At 37.1% G+C, this 18,040-nt stretch overlaps 1 protein-coding gene across 11 annotated transcripts in view; it reads left to right on the forward strand.

Annotated features, from left to right (window-relative positions):
• Positions 1–18,040, forward strand: part of br (broad-complex core protein) — a 138,558-nt gene that overhangs the window by 97,537 nt on the left and 22,981 nt on the right. For 6 of the 11 annotated variants that reach the window (XR_012411859.1, XM_073978463.1, XM_073978459.1 and 3 more), the window contains exon 2: positions 17,296–17,681. Coding sequence is in view for 10 of the 11 variants with exons in the window: in XM_073978463.1 (XP_073834564.1) it covers positions 17,496–17,681 (186 nt within the window). In the remaining variant the exon portion in view is untranslated. Of the gene's footprint in view, positions 1–3,273; positions 3,779–13,314; positions 13,814–17,295; positions 17,682–18,040 lie in introns of those variants that run through there. The other 5 variants (XM_073978456.1, XM_073978457.1, XM_073978464.1 and 2 more) reach the window with 3 other exon arrangements.

Here is an 18,040-nt window from a genome sequence, read left to right on the forward strand (position 1 = left end):
TTTTAAACGTCGCTAGGTCTTTGTTAGTTATATGTGGCCTTTATGTAGACATACGACTTTTTAATGTTATACGACTTTTTATATGTTATCAAAAACATTTTAGTTGTATTTGTAATTCAATAACTCCACTGCTGATTCGTCCCAACTAGAATTTTGAATTTTTCGTTTTGTAATTCAAATTTTCCATTTGAAATTCGAATTAAGTCACATGTAAGTATGTAAAATATGTAAGTCGAAACATTTGCTTTGCGCAAGAATTTTCAAGTTTTGCCACTTTATACTCGAAAGGCGTTCCCTTACTTCAAAAAACCATACGATTCATATAAGAGCAGTTCACAACTTATACTAGTTTTGCCACTTTTACCATTTCTAAAAGTAATGGAACCATTTATCTATAGAATTTGGTAATTTTCTCTTTCCATTTTCTAATAATATTATTCGAACTTCAAATGGAAAATTTGAATTACAAACGGAAAAATTGACATACAAAAGAAATATTTAGAATTTCAAAGGCAATGTAACGAATTACAAATGAAATTCTCAAATTGTAACGGAAATGTTCTCGAATTACAAATGGAATTCTCGAATTACAAAGTTTGCACTTAGATAGGGTGGAAATCGATTAGTTTAAAATATGAATATCGCTAATTTACTCCAAGAGTGTAGCATATCACAAATTTGACTTCCCAACTTAAAAAATTATTACGCAAACAGTGAAATAACTATTTAGACCATCAGTTGCAAAGAGCAAGCCAGATATCAGTTCTAAATTCCTGTGCAAGATCAAGCATGATTAGAAGTGTTTTAGTGTTTCATAAAATCAACAAAAACATTTTGTCAATTTATACCAAACTTTAAGAGTTTTAACTCGTTGAGTTAAACATGAAATTTTGACACAAGATGAAGTAGAAAAAGTGGAAATTACTATTTCAGAAAAAGCATTTTTCGAGTTATGCAACTCTTTGAGTATATGAGTGATATGTATTCACAACTACAAGGGTACTGCTGTAGATTTACGCTTGAGTGTTTATGATCCATATTATGAATGTTGAATGAAGTAAGAATCTTTATAATCATTAACATATTAACTAAATAAATTATATATAGAATATATGTTTTATAGGATTTTTAAGTATATAATACAGCACATTATTATATAAAGAATAGCAAATTAACTCAATTAGATTGTATTCGATTGCAGAATTACGCAAATAGTAATACACATCATAGATAAAAATTGTGACCTGTGTGTCACGTGATTGCAAGGATTTGATGGATAAACGAACGGTGTGACACACATAGCTAGGCCGACTCACCCCTTCGATAGTAATACTCATCATTAGGAATTTCGACTTGAGAGTAGAGTAACTGTAAGATAAGCTCTACGAAAACAATTCAAAGTTAAATTAGAAAACGTTACACTGTCTTAGCGACTTGAAGACCACCAGCCCTACATGAAGGAATGAATACATACATGTGTATGTAAGAATGTACGTACATCGCTTTTTTAGAAGTGCAGTTTTTTGATAAGTATGTGAGCAATCAAATTGGATGTTTGTGTTAATGGGGAAATTTTGGCACTGCGATGAACGCAAACAGCGCCGCCATTACAATCGGTATTTGTACATAGGACTGTAAAGAGAAGCGTCCACAATATCATTTGACGTCCGCGTCAAGAGCTGTGGCTATGGGACACATAATTGATCAATGGTACTCCAACGATCACAACGTTGTTTTTGTGCTTTTGCAAAGTCGTCAGTTGTTGCCAGCAGTGACGTCCGACTACATTATTACCGTATAGACGCGTATGACAGTAATGAGACTTGTTCGGCTCGACTGCAATAACTGAACAAATGCATGGACATAGCAAAAGCACCAAAAAATATATAAATGCAAAAACAACAACAACAGACTTACCAAATAACACAGACCGAACACCGAAAATAAAATAAAGTAAAATAAAAAATGAGAACTCTCCGGCACATCGTAATGCCGCACTGGGAATACATTCTCCGATTCAATGCGACATATTACACGCCGCACGCTGTTCATTTCAGTTGAATTTGTTAATTCGATCAGTAAAGGTTCGGTCAGCAGAAACACAAAAACAATTTCGGATTAATCTGTTAGACATTTAGCCGTCCAATCAAACCAAAAACAAAAGAAAAAAAGAAAATACACCAAAAGAAAAATTACTTTTGCCTTTGTTGAGATCGGCCAGTGACCAGTGCGAACTAGAAATATATTCATTATTTGTGCAAGAAACGGAAACATTCAGAACCCGGAAGCATTGACATTGTGCCGCTTTGGAGCGTTCACATGCTAAAGGAGTAAATCAAATGAGATGAACAGCTCCAGATCAGTGTGGATAAAATACAACAACAAAACGGAATTACAAACGAACTTTTATAATACAAACAAGTAAGTTTATGGAAAACAAAAACAATGTGAAGTCTTCCCGCATCAACACATTCGAGAAAATAAAGCCAGAAACTCGGTCAAATCGGTTGCAAGAGGAAGAAGGATGACAAAACATATTTATGCGAGTGAGAGAAAAATCAATTCTCAAGTTAATTAGCTTTTGCTTTGTCCCTATGAAAAGCTGTGGCAAATGCAAACATCAACAGCGACGGTGGTGAGCTTTTTTTCTTCTGCAGACTTGAAGGACAACCAAACTTCATCTTTGTGAGAGAGAGATCACTGTGTGCCTGTTAAGCTGTGTGTGGCAAAGTCTCTTTTTTTCGCTTTGCCTTGTGTGTTTCTTAGCCCTCAAATCCTTTGTTGTGGACGTCGTTCCTTTGCAAATCGCACTAACTTGCATAGATGATACACAGATATATTATGTGAATATTTATATATATATATATACATATGTATGCATGGCAGAAGATTGCAGAGCAACTTTGTAGTGTTGTGACTGCTGCCGCCGCTACATCTGCTGCTGCTGCTGATCGTGTTTAGTTTGAGTTTTATCGGTTGCACTCGTTGTGTTGTGTTGTCGATTCCCTCCAGTTAGTTAGTCAGTCAGTCACTCTTCCTCATCGTAATAGCCATAAACAGCAGTTCTCTACTTCTCCTCGCATTTTATTTTCTTTAATATTTTTATTACGTACAAACATTGCGTTTCTATATCCATATGCATGTATTTGGCATCTGTGTGTGTTCATTATATTCCTGAGAATCGATGTGTGTGTGATTTTCGACTTATTTGTATGGGTGTGCCTTGTGGAATGTGTGACGGACAAGTACATTCTTGGTTTTCGTTATTATTTTAGATTTCGTAAAGTTGCAAACGAGAACGTACGCATGAAGCGGAAGATCACTATCGAAAGTGACGTCGGTCAAGGCAAAAATTATATATCAAAACCGTCTTACGCAAATAATGCAACTTTTAAGACTGGACAATATCAATTGCAACTTGTATTTAATTAAATTTGAATCTATTTCGGTGGGACAATTGTCCCCCTCGTGCGCGGTTTCCTCTATCCCCGTGATAGGACTACTACACTTGTAATTCTTATTCTTTGTTGCTGTTATGTCGTTTTTGTGAGAGTAAAGTGCCAAACTTACATATGTGAAACCCGAAAATCAACCACTCAGGATATACCTTAAGCTTTAATTTGTTGTACCTGGTCCAACCAATCTACCTAATATGTCATGCTGACACACGAGTGCATCTATCAATATCAGGGAACCAAACGTCTGAACCTAGAAGTGAACGAATTTTCTTACATTTTTGCTGCCCTCTTTTTTGTACAATTCGTCTTCGCGATTGCTGGTAAGTACTAAAAAACTGTTCTGCGATTTTAAATTAATATCGGAAAAGTCGTGTCGCTAGAAGTTATATTCGAATAAAGTGCTGGATACAATAACTAACTTCGTTACCTGCTGTAAAAGAAGCATGTTCTTTCTGCTTTACAAACATACATATGTCTGTTTGTACATAAATACCTATGTATATTTGTTATCGGCCACTTTCGATTTCACTGTTAGCACCAAGCACACACACACTCTCATTCACCACAAAACTTAATCTATGAATAAACTTTGCAACGACCACAATAGGCATGGGACACACACATACACATAGCCTACCGCTACAGAAAAATACGCACGAAAACAACAAAGATCATGGTCACACACGAAGTGCATTACTAGTCATCACTATCGCCTTATTTCGCTAATATATTTATATGCTCCGCTCCGAATGAATCTCTTCTGGCTTTGCCATTTTAGTCATCCAAACAACCATATCCGCCAACTCCGCCAGCAGACATTTTGTGTAGATAGCAACCAGCAGCACTCAAGCATTGCAATGACAGTCGTTGCGTCGTACTTCAGTCACACTGTTCGTCAAGTCAATCGAACTTAGAGTAGCATAGACAGTGGTTTTCTCCAACGACTCACGATAGCCCATCCGTAAGCCCATCCAATTGGCATCCTGTTGCACTGCGTATGGGAATACATATGTACATTTGTATATGTGTGTACATACATATATCGAGTTTTTTTCTGTAACGAAATTGTAACCCAGACCCAGACCGAGAAAATCTAGAGACTATGGAACTAGTAACCCAGGTGACGTAATGCACAACTACTCCACTAACACATTTTTCTACATTCCTCCTCTTAGCATAACAGCACATAGATACATACACACACTACTTCTATTTAAACAAACACACACACAGAAACACTTAAATATATGGGATTATATGTAGTTGTGGAATCTAGCAATGCCAGGGATGCATTGTCTCCGTCTGTCGACAGACCTACGAGGAGACGACAGACCAGACACCCGCTCAGACAATTTTTTGCTGGGAATCATCGACTAACAGTACGAAAGCCAAGAGAGCCAGTCAACCAGCCATCACTATTGTGTACATGTACACACACACACACAGATCCGCAAGCGTTTCGCTTCATGTGTTTGAGTTTAGTTTTTGCTGGTCGTATTTCTTGCGCTTCAATAGAGAAACCTGACTAGAATTGCACTTTTGTATGGTCGCATTTTCAAGGTTTTTGTGAAGATATTTTCTGTTATGTTTTGTTCTTTGGTCGTAACAAGGAAGGGCTACGGCATGTATGCCCCTTGCATATACAGTCAGCTACGGATAGTCATGACTTTTAAAATGCAAATTATAGTAGGGCATATCACATTAAAAAAAAATATAATGCGTATATAAAAAATATACTCATTTCCAATATTCCGATAAAGGGAGGAGTGAATGCTTTTTATGGGAATACATATTTCCAAGACAAGTTCCGTTATATGTATATTTGGATATATATTTCCGAATATTTAGAACTACGTTCATATTTTCAGTAAATGCATACGTCGCAACTATCCGCGGCACACTGTATTTTGTTTTTGAAGTTTTTTTTTTTTTTGGTTGGAATAGCGATTTAACACCGACGATTAATAAGTCCCACATGTTCTACAATGAAGCTATGGCGTTTTCATTCGATAACATATAGGGTTTCATTGATAATGTGATACTTTCCTGGCTGTGTGAGCAAGACGTTAGTGACGTAAGCACCCGAACAAACTCTGGCACATTATTGCTTCCTGCAGCAACAGTAGCTATAAAGTGTCGGTCAGTTTTTGGTGGTATCAAACAGTAACAGTAGCATAATTGCATGGTCAATACAAAGGCTCTTCTTCATCAGTGACTAAATTCTCATGTTAATCATAGAACTTCCGTTAGCCTTGGTCTGCAATTAATGCTAAGGCACAATGCCCATTGAAATGTCATTACATAGAGTTAGAATTGCACTGTGCCAGACTCCACAAACTGCAAAAGTGTATAGTAAACAACAGAGTTTTATTGATGCCATTCAAGGCCATTTTCGTGCACACACACACGCACAAATACTTCACAAGTACAACAAGTAAGGCGTATCAAAATAGGATGTTCACAAATGCATTCATCCAATCAAACTTCCATTGCAAACATTCGTCTGATAGCACACACTAGCACAGGGTATGAGTGTGTGTGAGTGCGTATGTGTAGGGAGCGCAACGTAGAGGGAGCTGGCTATTCTCGGAAACTGAAACCAAGGCCAACTGCTGGTTTTATTGCAAGTTAGGCTGGTCGTCAACAACGGCGAAGATACAGACGACGACCGACGATGATGGGGTTGTCTATGCGGCACAATCAAGTTGGATGCTTACATTCAGCATTTTAAGCAGAGGAGTTAATAGTAAAAACAGCCATTGTCTCTGTGAATGGCTGGAAAATTCCAAATAAACAACGAATTGTTTAACCGTTTAGCTGACTTACTAAGTGATTTTGTGTGTGCGTGTATATGTTCACATGCATATGATAGGAATAACAGGCTATAAAATCTAGATTTCTTGTATGCTTGGCATACTTACAACACTTCTATTCCCACATAGATAGACATACATTTACTTACTCAACATACTCCCGTTCAACATTGGCAAAAGAACACAGGAATCCCAATGGTCATAACCAGTCTACCATCCCATTTACACGTTGCTCGAATGAACGGACGGACATTGGAATAACGCAAAACATTGCATTTTCCTTTACGTGCCGCCATTCCAGCCAGCCACACAGTTCGATGGTCGTTTATTTTTTTTTTCTTTGTTTTGTTCTCTTGTTTTTTGTTGTGATTCCATTTCGTTTTGGAATTGAAGAAGGCGCCTTTGCAGACATTTTGTGTCAGTCAGTCAGTTGGTCACGAGAAATGTCTGCAACAGCTTTCGAGTGCCTAGTGCAATACGAGTGCATACACGCATATGTTTCTGGATATGCAATCCTAGGTAAATGCAACTATTCAGAATAGCGTTGCGCTGTAAACCGGTATCGATATATTTCTACTTTGGAGCGAATTTTGTTAATCTCGTTTTTCACAGGATCATCCAGGTTCACAGGGAAAGTTTCTAAAGTAATTGTACATTAAATAGAGGTTAGTTGGTTCAGGCCGAAAACAACGCCTCTAATAACTTACAGGGATTTACAACAATTTCAATGTTGCCTAAAGCGTATTTAAATAAACGACAGACTTTATAACCTTCCTAGAGTTCAACTGCATAGAATCTGTCAAGTGCAAATTGCAGTTTGCATTGCATTCACAATGCCAACCACCTCACATTGAAGATCATTAACATCAATTAAAGAGACTGGCTAACAACGCACGCAAACACACATACACACTCGTACCCCAAACGATTGGCTATGTCGATGATCGACAATTTGCTGGCGTTCGGCATTATTGCCGCTGTTGTCGACGACGATGTTTGCAATGCATTGCCCCCCTTTCCTGGAGCTGGGGTAGAAAATTGTGCATTGCGTATACGTGTGCATGTGTGTATGTGTTTGAAAATTAAAAATTTGCTTTGTTTTTGTTTGTCTAATAACCTTGTGAAATGTTGTTAAACCCAATAAGTTTCTTAACCTTTTTACTATGTGTGTTTGAGTTGCAAAAAAAAGGAGAGTAAAAACAACTAATGGCAACAAAACAAACAGGCGCTCTCACACAAACCCATGCATACAGATAACCCAGTGCACAGAGTGTGCAACTCACAATAAGCACAATAAGCGTGTGACAATTGGTGGTATGTACGGGTGAGACGCGGTAGGTTCGGTTCTCATATGTACTACATATAATACTCTCCCTTGCACGCACACACAGGCTGAATATTTTAAAAACGACCACTTGGAGTAGTCGCTAAAATAAATCGACTGGATCACAACGAATGTATAGAATAACCAGCATGCTCACATCTTTGGAGAGCATGAAAACTCTCAACAGTTACAGAAAACAACACCAATCCGTCCCCCATATTCGCCACTTCGTCGCTGAACGTGTTAAAAAAATCGCATTGTTCGGTGGTACACCCGCCGATCTGATACTCCATAGACGAATGTTAGACGAACAACTCATTTTATTTGGTGTGTACATACGTACATACATACATATCAAAAAGCCTATTTGGTTTGCAAAATAACTAAGTAGGTAGGAGGGCAATGAACCAAAAACCCGCAAGCGATAAGATTATTTGAATTCTACTCACACTGCTACATGTAGACAAAAATAAACGCAAATATAATTGTATCTTTGTGCATTCGTCACTTACTTTGCCTGCATTTTTCCAAAGCTACGGCATCTACGGAAGGAAGTAATTGCAATGCGCGATAAAAACAAACACCACTTTCAGCAATCTACGTACGTTCGTTCCGATGAGCGACAGTATGAATATTCCTTATTTTTGTTATAATCAAATAATAATAATGAAAAAAGAAATACAACATTTGAACTTACCAAATACAACTGAGAGAGCTTACGCTAATGCGTTATCATTGCGAAAACATTTGGAGTTCATTGACACCGATGACACATGATCGACAAAAAAAAAACTCAGGCAAGATGGTGTCTTCCCAATGAATTTTTGTATCAAAAATTGCAAGTAAATTCATGTAGATATATATGAATGCAGGCAATCAATGAATCCGAATTTACTATATGTATGTATATCATGCTTCACTATAATTTCCTTCCAGGTATACACATATTTCTACATACGTATCATACATATGTGATGAGACACTTAAAGAAATTACATTCACTATTACATCACCCATTGACATTTGATTTTGTAGAACTTTACTTTCTTTCTTTTTTCTCTTCATTTTATTTTTGCATAACTTTCACATACAAATCACTTACAATCCACGGACCCGTAGTGATACTCAGCATTATCGAATACACACATTTTCACTATGCTAACAACTTTGCTAAGAGAACCGATCCCGCTAACGGTTTGAAGAAAACTAAAGCTAGACACACATTTTCTATTGCAGTACGCTAGCTAGTACGCTGCTGTCTTACATCAACCGAAAAAAATAGTTTTTCACCACACACACCAACTATAAGAGAAGTCAACCAGCCAGGCAGCCAGCCAACTCTTGCACTCACAAAACTGTTTCGTCTAGCCTAGAGAGATCTCATAGTGGCTGAGCATACTAGTAGTTTGTTGTTGTGGATGATACCCCCAAACTATTTGTGTGTGCCCAGTCACTGGAAGAGTGTCCAATAGAACAAATAACGCTCAAAGCTTCGTATGTTGAAAGCTTTAAATAGTCCATCACCATTAGCTATTAGTTTACAGCATCGCGCCGAACCAAATAAAGGAGGACTATTCTTGTTTTACCCATAAACATATAACATACATACATATATACATAGTTGTTTATTTTGGTCGTACAAAAATGCTGAGTTCTAATTTTGTACACTATTTTTTTTCTCATTCGTCTAAGTCTGTTTTAGTAAACTGAAACGGGTTTGGGTTGAATTTCATGGAAGACACATCTGAAACTTCTGAAACTAAAAGCAAAAAAAAAACAAACATATTCGATTTGCGCTAATAGCAGGGGGCAAAATCGTACTGGTGGCACACTCGTTCCACTGCATGTTTGCTTGACTGGTTATCATGACGTCTGTGTGTGTATGTTGGTATCCAACTGATGTGGCCGCATAACTGTGGGAATGTTCTCTAATTCTCCATCTAACACAAGCCACCTCTCAAATCTCTCTTAGTCTCTTTGGTTTTGTGTCTTGTTTTTCTTCTTTTTTATTTTTGAGGGTTAGATAAGATTGTGAGAGTCAGATCGTACTTGTTTTGTGTTAGTGTATAATACACACTCAACGGATTTCTAGAGAGGGGGGTCGCTAACGGGAGCGACGGTGCCTATCGCACTATTTAGAAACGAAATTGGGGTAAACGACCGAACGTCCGACGCTCGATGACTAGGTTAAGGTGAAGGTCACTCTCTAGCCGATTTTATGGAGAGCTTTTGAAACACACACGAACTCTCACCGTCTGCTTCTCTGCATTAGACAGGGAGTGTTAGAGAATGTGTGTGAAACAAATTGTGAGTTGTGGCAACTTTTTTTACATATGTATGCCTTTACCACTGCTTTTGTTTGTCCTCCATGGATGTTTCACGAATGTGGTGGTGCTGCTAGTATACAGGATTTCATCATTGGCTGCGATCGTCTAACAATTCCCTGCGTTGTGGTGTCTGGAATCGTCGTTCTTCAGATTTTTTGTGGCCACTTTTGCTCTTTCGTGTGATCGTTTAAACGTCTGCTGGAGGATTGTAGAGTATCTACGATGTTTTGAGTCTCTCTATTGTATTTTTCTAAATTTGGCAGACATTATTATTTGTGTGAGGCCTTGAACTTGAAAACAAAACGATGTTTATACCTATCTTTAGGCTTTTTATTTCGCTGTACATACATACATATGTATTTCATTTTCTATTCACAAATACAACTTCAAGTATGGTCTGTTGTAGCTGTATACAAATTTAGATTCGATTCTTAACCACATGGGAATTTTTGGCGAAAACGTATTCGTCAAAAGAACTAAATAAGACGAATAGTGGGAAAAGTTAGTCGCAATAATGCCATGTTGCTGGCATTTATTCGATTGGTTTACCCCACCCATTCTTATGAGGAAATATCCAATGTTCACAAAGTAAACTTAAAATAATAATTGGGTTTTACCATGAATAATTTTTTTATTTATTTATACAATTACAATTTGTAGGTTGAATGCCAGGAATAGAAATGTTGAAGTTCATAAAATACAATGAATATTATGCGGTTGATAACAGCTTCCTTCACCACATACTTATAATGATGCATTAGTCAGCACTGGAAATGGGTAAAACATACATATTGGCCGACTTCCGTATTGTCAGTTGCTTTGTATTCGTGAATGAAACTAGGGGTTCTAAAATCGATTTCCCCACTACTGCAATTTCATAAAATTACTCTAGTATGGAACACGAATACAAAGCAACTGACAATACGGAAGTCAGCCACTTATATGCAGGGATGCCAACTGTTCCGAGATAAAAATCGCTGCAGCCACATACGCACCATAGGTCTGTAGCGAATTTTACCTTAAAACAGTTGACATTCCTGCTTAAACATTGGTTTTTGAATGCCAAAAATCACCACAAGTAGCGGGAAAACCACCAACTTGGCACGCCTGCTTATATGTTTGTGTACTGAGGTGACACATACAAATGTATGTAAGTCAGATGATAGTGGTCACAAAATGCAACTTCATCTACTCAAGTAATTTCCTATACGTGGGACGATGCACACTTCCGACAAACTACTTTCACTTTGTGCACACACACACACATAAAAATAACCACCACAATGCCATCTATTCAAGTCAACTTAGAGGGGAAATGGAAATTGTGCGATGCTTTTTGACTGCCAGTTAGTTATCTATGAATGGATGTATTGCACTTTGAACCACCTAGACGTAGCAAGTTTACAAACGTGCATGCAAATATGGCAGGTTGGTTGGCTGGTGGTATCCATTTTCGAATTCCTTTAGTTGACTGTTGTACATCGTCATCAGCGTCATGATCGCTCGCCATCGTCAACATTTGAATAGAATGGATTCATGAATGAATGAAAAGTGCATACAAACACCCAGACAAATGGAAAACTAACATCCAGCCAGACATAGAGACTAGTTGCCGTAGTTGCAATGAATGAATGAATTGGTTGCGTCGTTGTAAGTTGAGGAGATGACGATGACGACGACAACAACACAAGCATAGACCACGACAACGATGGCTACATCGTGAACATCTATGTAGTTAGTTTACAGAGTTGATGTTGCTGCCTAATGCCGAACATGTGCACCAGAGCACCACTACTAGAAAATGGTTTCTGAAGTACGATGGATGTAAGCGTGTGGGTGTGAGTGCGTTTATATGGGGCCCGCACCGGCTGTAATAGTCTTCAAGGGGGCCGAACATTTATGGAGTGGAAAGTCAGTGTGTGTAGTTTTCTGCTGGCTTTTGGTCTGTGGCGAATATATGTGTGTTGAATGGATGTGTGCATGGGTGTGTGTGTGTCTAACTACTTTACATTTGCTGTTGACTTTTATTTGTTTCGGCTTGTGTGCCTTTGTAGCTAGTCTAGCAACAAGTGTTTGCATTTTCTATTACGTCTGGTTTGTGTTTCTCCTCTTTCCGTTCGCTGTCGTTATTTGTTTGGCCCCATTGTAGGGGATTCCCTGACCTTGTAACATGCAATTAGGCTGGTGAACTGCATTAGAATTTCTGTACACTAGCCTACCAGTTGTCAGCTTGTTTCTGCCCACTGTGAGTGATAGTGTGTAAAATGAACTTTCTCTACATTTACGATTTGTGTCTGGATTTTTGTCTTACATACTATAAATATGTACAAATGACAAAAAATACAAGCAATACCAAATTCAACATCAATTCATGTAGGTATTCCTCACACAGAATTGCCAAAAGCCGCATCGATCATATGTATGTGTGTGCATGGGTATGTATGAGTATCTTGGGTTTTTAGTATTTATTGTGCACAACTAAAACTTAACCTTGAAAATAGCAAAAACAACCAAAAACAAATATAAAAAATAGAATTTTATGGCATGGCCTGCACCTCTGCTGCTCTCGCTCTCATAATTGCTGAGCAGTGCGGTGAAGCATACGCGCCAAAACAAAAGATAAAAAATTGTATTTTGGCAAATTTTGTGCCAAGGTAATGGGGAACGGGAATGGGAACGGATATGAATGTTTGTGAGAAACTACTTAATCTTCATTGACCTACGACTGCATTACAAATTATTGCTTTTATATTATTCAAATTGAAATTAGCATTATCAAGGGGTGGAGGGGGAGAGAACAGCACTGCAGAACTTACCCCATTTGTCCAATAAAAACATTCATTCCATACGTACGAAATCATAGTCTCATTCTCTCCCGGCACACACACACACATACATACATAAATATACTGGCGTTTGAAAACAAAATTTCGGCAATAAAATACAAACAACAACCGACGACTATTCCATTCCCGAATATTGGTTTGAGAAATGAAAAAAAAATATGCGTGTGAGTGTGGGGTCTGGACAAATCTCTCGATTTCACAGCAAGAACATCCAAGATGCATGCATACTCAGTTCCTTTGATCTAGTATTATTATATACATATCTATAATATACACACATTGTCATACGTACATACATAGTATCTTCTACATCCATATTGGTGAGAGTAAGCAAGCGAAAATGAAATTGCGTTTTGCCGCAACGCGAATCACACCCGCAAACAAGAACTCCTGTTGGATGACGACGGCTTATTTGTATTCTAAATATATTGTTATTGCTGTAGTTGTATGCGGTGGCGACAATGTTGTTGTTGCTGTCTTGTGCTCTTTTTGTGAAATTGGGCGCAGTTCGCGCGGTTCAAGTGAATGCTATGGATAGTTTTCTCAGCAGTTGCTTAATGCGCTTTTTCAACGCTAGTCCAGACAGTTGCGCATATTCCCAGGTCTAAATCGGTCCATCGGTCGGTCGGTCGGACGGTATTTTTGATAAAAAAAAAACAACAAACATATTTAATTCGATTACAATAACACATTGAAGTGCGATATCATTATTTCCACCAACAAAAACACAAAATAGACATCTCAACATTCAGATGGTCAAAAATAACTAAACAAAAATCCTAATAAAATTCCCAGAATTACATTTTATATTTTGTTGTAAGGACAGCATTCTGCCATGGAACGTAATATACTGCAACCCAAGTGTCATCGAAAAATCTGTGACAAATAGTGTAAAAAAATCTGAAATTTTTCCAAACGTTTGTGTGTTCCTACTATGCGTTTATGCAAATACAAACTTAAAAGTGCCAATACAAATAGAAACGCTACAATGCGTTGCCAACACCATCGAGTGTACAACCAGCAAAGCCAACAAAAACATTAAAAGGTGAGATAGTGGACTATAGCGAAAGACCTTGAAAATACAATTTCACTTTCGTGCTAAATTCAGCGGCTGCGACGACGACGACGATTAGATAAACCTTGCACTCACTCACTTGCTCACTATATAAATCAACTAACAAGCAGAAATTTTGCCCCCCTTTACTCTCCATTCAACCGCAAAATACACTCACCACGCCGAGAATAGTTCCCACTGACGTTCTGCATAGTTCGAAAGTGGAAGACCCATTTAAATAGATACACGCATACACTTAGACATGTGTGCGTGTGTGGGTGCATTGCTAAAAACACCTACTTTATTTTTGTTGTCTGTTTGTATTCTTGAATGTTCGTCTAAGAGAATAAAAAAAATAACTATAGTGAATAATAGATGGACTGGATGGAATGGATGTACATACATACATATGCGAGTTGTATTCACTTCTGTACGTTTGTGTGTGTTTTTGCATCGTTCTGCTTTTATTGAAATTTGAATCTTTTAGCTAAACTTTACTGGATTTTACGTCTCTATTTACCACTATTCTCCACATCTCTTTACCACCGGCTAACCAAGTTCGATTATCATCTGCTTAATACTAAGAAGGATCGTATTGAGAATAGCCTTGGCATTGAAGAGTGCTGAGAGAATGTTCCAAATTTAAACTCAACATCGTTCTATTGGCTTTAGTATAGCAAAGATCTGCTGATACTGCCACTGTGCTCCTCTCTAGTCTAAATAGAAACCAGAGCTGCAATGTTTGGTGTAGAGCTGATGATAGACGAGTGAGTGTTCGTCGGAGAAGGGGCGAAATGAAACCGAACAAAAATAAAACCTTGACCATGAAACAAACGGGAATGATTCAATGAGTTTATTAACACTAAGCAGCCATTTGTTTGTTGTTCGGCATGGAATTCAAGTTTAAATTTATACAAATGATTAAGAAGAAAAAAGTTTAGTTTGTTTTCTTTTGAATGTTATGTTTTTTATTCTTCTGCTTGTATTCGGAATAAATGCAATTGATTGTCGGATGTTTGTTTCAGGCTTTTTTTGTATTTCTAAGGGATTCACAGTCGGATTGTCTTGTGATGTTTTCTAAGCAAGATAAAAGATGGAGTGTAACAGACACTAACTGTCATGATAATAATATCTAAATGATAATATCTAACATGTCTAAAGACACGATCTGATCTTTATTTATTTAGTCGATAAAAAAACAATGTTACATACGTATATAGAGACTGACTTCCAAAACGTACCAACAGCTTGCAGTTGTTAGATCTCATCAAAATATTTCAGTTGCGCACTAATGCATTGCTCTTTGAAAATGCATCAGCTAATGCATCGAAAATAAAAAGGATACTGTGACGTTTTGGAATACATAGCTTCGCAGTAGTTAAGTATTACTGCGTTATATAACACTATGCAACACTGAAAATGCAAACAACTTCTAGTATGCATTTTTTCGAAAGTACGTATTTAGACTACAAAAACCCTAGCAGGGTTTTGTCCTGTCAGATCCAGTTCGTATTTTATGGACTCATTTAAACCGCGCTAAATCTACAGTTTTTTGCATTTATCAGGCCTTTATCTCAGAAACGAATAGGAATTTGGCCTTGCTGTCTTTAGCAATATTGTAGCCCTAAACTAGTAGAACTTATATTTTGAAAAAACCACATAAGAAAAACTCCATCTAGGGCATCAAAATCTATAAAATATGGAAAATTTTACATAATTGCTGAAATTCTGGTCAGTATCGGCTAAACTATTGGGAATTGAACCAAGTAACCCTTCGCAAAAATCGTCCAAAAAAAGTTCTCAACAATTCTGTAGAACATTCTGAAACTCTAAATGCCTACTTCATGTTGTTTCAGCGGTATTTTGCATCATATCTTTTACAACACGTATTTCAAACACAGTTCACACCAACAGTTTATTCTCGCATTTCGGTTTTCCGCACATTTTTGACATTTTTACTAAAAGGTCTTTGAAAAATGTTCTGAAAACAACGGGATAGAGGCATTTTACAACAATGACATGTTCCGTAGAGTTGTATATTACATTCCAGGGAATATTTGTCCCAAAGAAAATATTCAGAAAAAATTAACGGTTTTGGAGATACGGTGCGAAATGTATAAAAATTGTGTCATTTTTGCATATATTTTTAAGTTTGAGGCAATAAATGTAGTTTTTCGAGTTCATTATTTCTCCAAATATTTTATTCTTGTCCTTATCTACAAATTTGCTTCAGATGTCAGAAGAAGATTCGAATTGGTTTCAGAGATATAGCCCTGAATTTCTTTCAAAACTCAATATTTATCCATGTTTATATGGGGCCATAAAATCCGAGCTGGATCTGACACAACAAAACCCAACTAGTGTTTCTTGCCGTTTGGGTCTGTACTTTCAAAAAATCTTCAGTTCGAATTGTTTGCACAAGATCACCTTAACAATGTTGCACAGTGTAATACAATACTTCAGACAATTGCAAAGTAACTGAGATTTCAGAAGTCAACCATAACTGTAGTAGATGATTGATGCTACGACGACTAAGAAGAAAAAAACAAAACTTTTGCAAATATGCATGTGGTAATGAACAAAAGATCAATTACCTACTTCCATGCAAATAATTGATGTACGCATATTACATTCATATTTTTGTTCAACATTTGTAACTGGATATTTGCGACAGGCTTTAAGACTTTTAGAAATTCACCACAATTCAACAAAAAGACCTTTGAATAAAACACGAACTTATTTCAACTTACATACATATGTATATCGTCATCAGAAATGCCCGAAGTCGTAACCCTCATAGAAATCAAAATTCGTTTTTTATGGATTCTGATACATAAAGCTAAAATACATGCTCTCACAAAATGTCAAGCTTCTACGTTGAAGAAATGGCATTACGGAAAATAGGATAACATTGCAGATGTTGTTGTAATGAAACCAAGCGTTTTCGTGGTTTTAGTTTCATTACTTACTCGCATTCGTACATGATTGATAATACCCCAAGTACTCGCCATCATAAGATTGATATTCTATAAAACAATTTTTCATATTATAAAGTTTTTTTGCTACTCCTGTGAACTGTAGTGCGATTCTCTAACTCATTTTTTGAGTTACCGACAATTGTCGGTAAAATTAAAATACTTATAATTTCGGTAATTACCGATGTTTTTCGGTAAGTTAGCGACGAATAAAAAATGTGTCGTAAAGTACTACCGATAACAAGAGAGTTGTCAACTTTTATTTGAACTTTTCATTCATAATTATGCGTTTTAATTTTTCCGATTTTTGTCGATAACTCAAAAAATGAGTTAGAGAATCGCACTACTGATCGTGTTGTGGGTTACGGCTTTGGACATTTCAGGTGTATGCACTGGAAATTGTTTAATATTATTTATTTCTAGTGTTAATTATATAAAATCATATTATATTTGTACGTTCTCAATCTAAAAGATTCCCTGTCTCTTTTCTCATTCCAGTTATACATTTAAATTATCAACCAAAACCATTGGACATCCCAGAAAAAGCATTTTCAACTTCGTATGAAAGAAAAATTACAATAACAGAAAACAACAAACATTAATTAGAGGCAAGATCGTGCCGGCAGATCAGTTCACACCATATTAGAGTAAATCTCCATAAATTTTAACGCCATCGTCAACAATAACAGTGCAGCGCAATGGATGAAACGCAACATTTTTGTCTTCGATGGAACAACTACCAAAGTAGCATAACGTCGGCCTTTGAAAATCTCAGAGATGACGAAGACTTTGTCGACGTCACATTGGCCTGTGAAGGTCGCAGTATCAAAGCTCACCGCGTGGTCCTGTCGGCATGCAGCCCCTATTTCAGAGATCTGTTAAAGGTAAGTCCAATATTTACCACAAACATTTACACATTTCGAAATCGATTTCGCATTTCAACGTAACATTTTAAAGTTCGGTTGTCCCCTGCGGACGGAAATCAGCGGAAACCTCATATTAACCGCATTCGCGTGTCAAAGTTGTTAGTAAAAGAATGCAGATGTATAAAACTGCTGACAGAATGCACTGCCCTAATGTCATCTATAGCACGCTATCTGAAGGAAGGCACAGGAACACTATTCTAATGCCACGTTACGAAAATTACGGTCGTCATTGCAAAAAAAAAAACAAACAAACAACAACAAAACAGTAACAAAACAATAACTTCAGAATATTTTAACTTCTACTACGTTTGCGATTA

The sequence above is a fragment of the Musca autumnalis genome, unplaced genomic scaffold (assembly GCF_047663935.1).
Source record: "Musca autumnalis isolate F117 unplaced genomic scaffold, ASM4766393v1 scaffold_3, whole genome shotgun sequence".
NCBI classification, from domain to species: Eukaryota; Metazoa; Arthropoda; class Insecta; order Diptera; family Muscidae; genus Musca; species Musca autumnalis.